Raw genomic sequence first — 2,328 nt, 5'->3', positions numbered from 1 at the left:
ACTTTGAGCACCTGCCCCTCCAAATGTCTCTGCACGGCCCTGCTCTGGACTCCTCCTCCTCCTTCAGGAACTGGTGAAGCTTGTTGAACTCTGCTCGGATCTGTCTCTCCGCAGTCAGCTGCTGCCTCTCAAAGTGTTGAATCACAAGTTCAAACTTCTCCTCCACTTGTCTGCATTCGTTCTTCTTGTCCGTCAGAGACTTGATGTCTGATTTCAGCTCCTCCTTCAGGTCTCTGACGGCTTCTTCTACAGAAACCACTTTGTGACTCTGGTGCTGAGAGAACTCGCAGACGGGACACACAGGTCTCTGCTCGTCTTTACAGAACAGCTTAACTTCTCCTGGATGTTTCTCACAGACCTCCATGACCTGTTCTTCTGTCTCTGATGGTCCAGATTTTGGTCTTCCAGCAAACGAGTCGGCCAGTTCCTTCAGGCTGAAGTTCAGCCGTGTGTTCTTTTTAGAGGATTTCTTTCTACAGATGGGACACTTTTTGCTTTGCGTTTGTTTCCAGAGCTCCTGCAGGCAGCTGGAGCAGAAGTTGTGGTTGCACTTCAGAGTCACAGGATCTTTGAAAGTCTCTGAACAAATGTGACAGCTCAGGAAAGATTCCAGAAAAGCGTTTCTCTCAGCCATTTCTAACTTTCAGTCTCAGGACTCACCAGATTCAGGCAGAAACAATCCCACAAATCTGTTTTATTCCAGCAAACGTTTTATCTCCTCTAATGGCGTCTGGGTTCGGTTCATCCGTCGGTGTTCTTTCAGTTTCATCAGGTGTCATTTCCTCTCAGAGGAAACCTGCAGTTAACTTTATTTCCAGTGGGGGGCGCTGTCTGATCAGCTTTTAGAGTCCTTTCATCTTTAAGCAGCAGTTGATGCAGTCATGATGACAGAACAGTGGACGTTTGAAGCTGGTTGTATTTCAGGTTTAAATAAAGCTTTTCAGGGAATTAAAAGATTCCAGTTTTTGGTCTGAGAAGAGCAGATGTTACAGGTCCTGAGTGCAGCGACCACGATAACAGAAAGAATCGTGTTTCGTTCTCCAAAGCACTTCTACTAAATTACACTTTTCATTCAGTTCATTCTGTTTTTAATATACAATTTCACAATAAAAGNAGATTACAACTTAATTTGAACTAAAAACTCATCTTCTCTAAACCACTTTTAGAAAATGTCACAATTTTTAAAAACTTGCCATCATTTTATCGTGCCAGACTTTGCCACAATTGCAGTGCCACTCATTGCCTTAACAGCTAAAGGCCAGAGAAACCCACTTTGTTGGACTGAGGAATGTGAGAGAGCCTTCAACAATTTAAAACCGTGTTTATGTTCTTCTCCAGTCCTCAGAAGCTCAGATTTCAACAAACGTTTCCTGGTCCAGGTGGACGCATCTACAGTGGGTCTCGGAGCTGTCCTAGCACAAGGAGAACCAGGACAAGAACATCCGATTACCTAAGTCGCAAGCTGCTTCCAAGAGAAACAATGTACTGTGTATTAGAGAAGGAAGGCTTTGCCATCAAGTGGGCATTGGAACGGCTAAAATATTACCTTTTATGAAGAGAATTTGATCTAGAGACTGACTACTGAGCGCTGACATGGATCAACTCTCCAGTCGACTCACCTGATGGTACCGGTCCCTGCAACCATTTAGGTTCCATGTCCGTCATCGACCCGGCAAAATGAACCTGGTGGCGTACTGTCTTTCAACCTGTGACCTGTGAAGCAGCATCACAGGTCACAGGACACTGCCTGAAAACTTAAACTGTTTTTTATTTTCTCAGTCTCATTTCTCAGTCAATTAGTTTATAGTTTACACCAGACATGCATATATCTAGGCACACGAATCATTCACTTTCACCACAGACACATTTTATTTAACTCAAAGGGTGCACACTTAGTCTTAAATAGAATCTTTCTTACCATCCAGGCTTCCCACCACAAACATTCCAACCGGAGCATTGTACACATCATCATACATATAGGAAACAGGAAGTGATGTCACATGTCAGAATTGTACGTTTTTTTTCCGTCATAATGCTTCTGATTTCATACTTGTTTCTGTTAAAGCCATGATTATTTATTTCTTCATTTTAGGTTATGTTTTCTCCAGGTATAATTTTCAGTTGAAGAAATCTTTGGTCAATTGGCCTGTGGGAGGGGCTAAGCCTTTCTAAAGGGAGAACTTCTCAGTTGGAGAGAGCAGTCATAGTTGCAGTGGTGACAACAAGCTTCCCCATACAGCGTTATGAACATTTTTATTTTGTCGGGAACAATAAAATCCCATTATCTGTTTAAGACCTGGGTCATCTTATTTTTGAGTGTTTCTTTGC

At 42.9% G+C, this 2,328-nt stretch overlaps 1 protein-coding gene and 1 long non-coding RNA gene across 2 annotated transcripts; both read right to left on the bottom strand.

The window, feature by feature from the left end:
• Positions 1-45: 45 nt before the first annotated feature.
• On the bottom strand, positions 46-1,057 carry LOC112139779 (E3 ubiquitin-protein ligase TRIM17-like; the record flags this gene model as incomplete). The annotated part of the gene is made up of 1 exon (XM_024262608.2): positions 46-1,057. A coding segment is annotated over exon 1 (589 nt), but the record flags the coding sequence as incomplete, so codon positions are not given.
• Positions 1,058-1,145: 88 nt separating this feature from the next.
• LOC118598505 lies at positions 1,146-2,229 on the bottom strand. Its single transcript, XR_004947574.1, has 3 exons — positions 1,919-2,229; positions 1,620-1,713; positions 1,146-1,412 (listed from the first exon to the last, which is right to left on the bottom strand). It is a non-coding gene; the product is annotated as an uncharacterized LOC118598505 (long non-coding RNA).
• Between the last annotated feature and the right edge of the window lie 99 nt (positions 2,230-2,328).

This window comes from Oryzias melastigma, unplaced genomic scaffold, assembly GCF_002922805.2.
Source record: "Oryzias melastigma strain HK-1 unplaced genomic scaffold, ASM292280v2 sc01544, whole genome shotgun sequence".
In the NCBI taxonomy this organism is placed as follows: domain Eukaryota; kingdom Metazoa; phylum Chordata; class Actinopteri; order Beloniformes; family Adrianichthyidae; genus Oryzias; species Oryzias melastigma.
The sequence above is the reverse complement of the archived record's forward strand: the minus strand, read 5'-3'. Positions and strand labels throughout refer to the sequence as shown.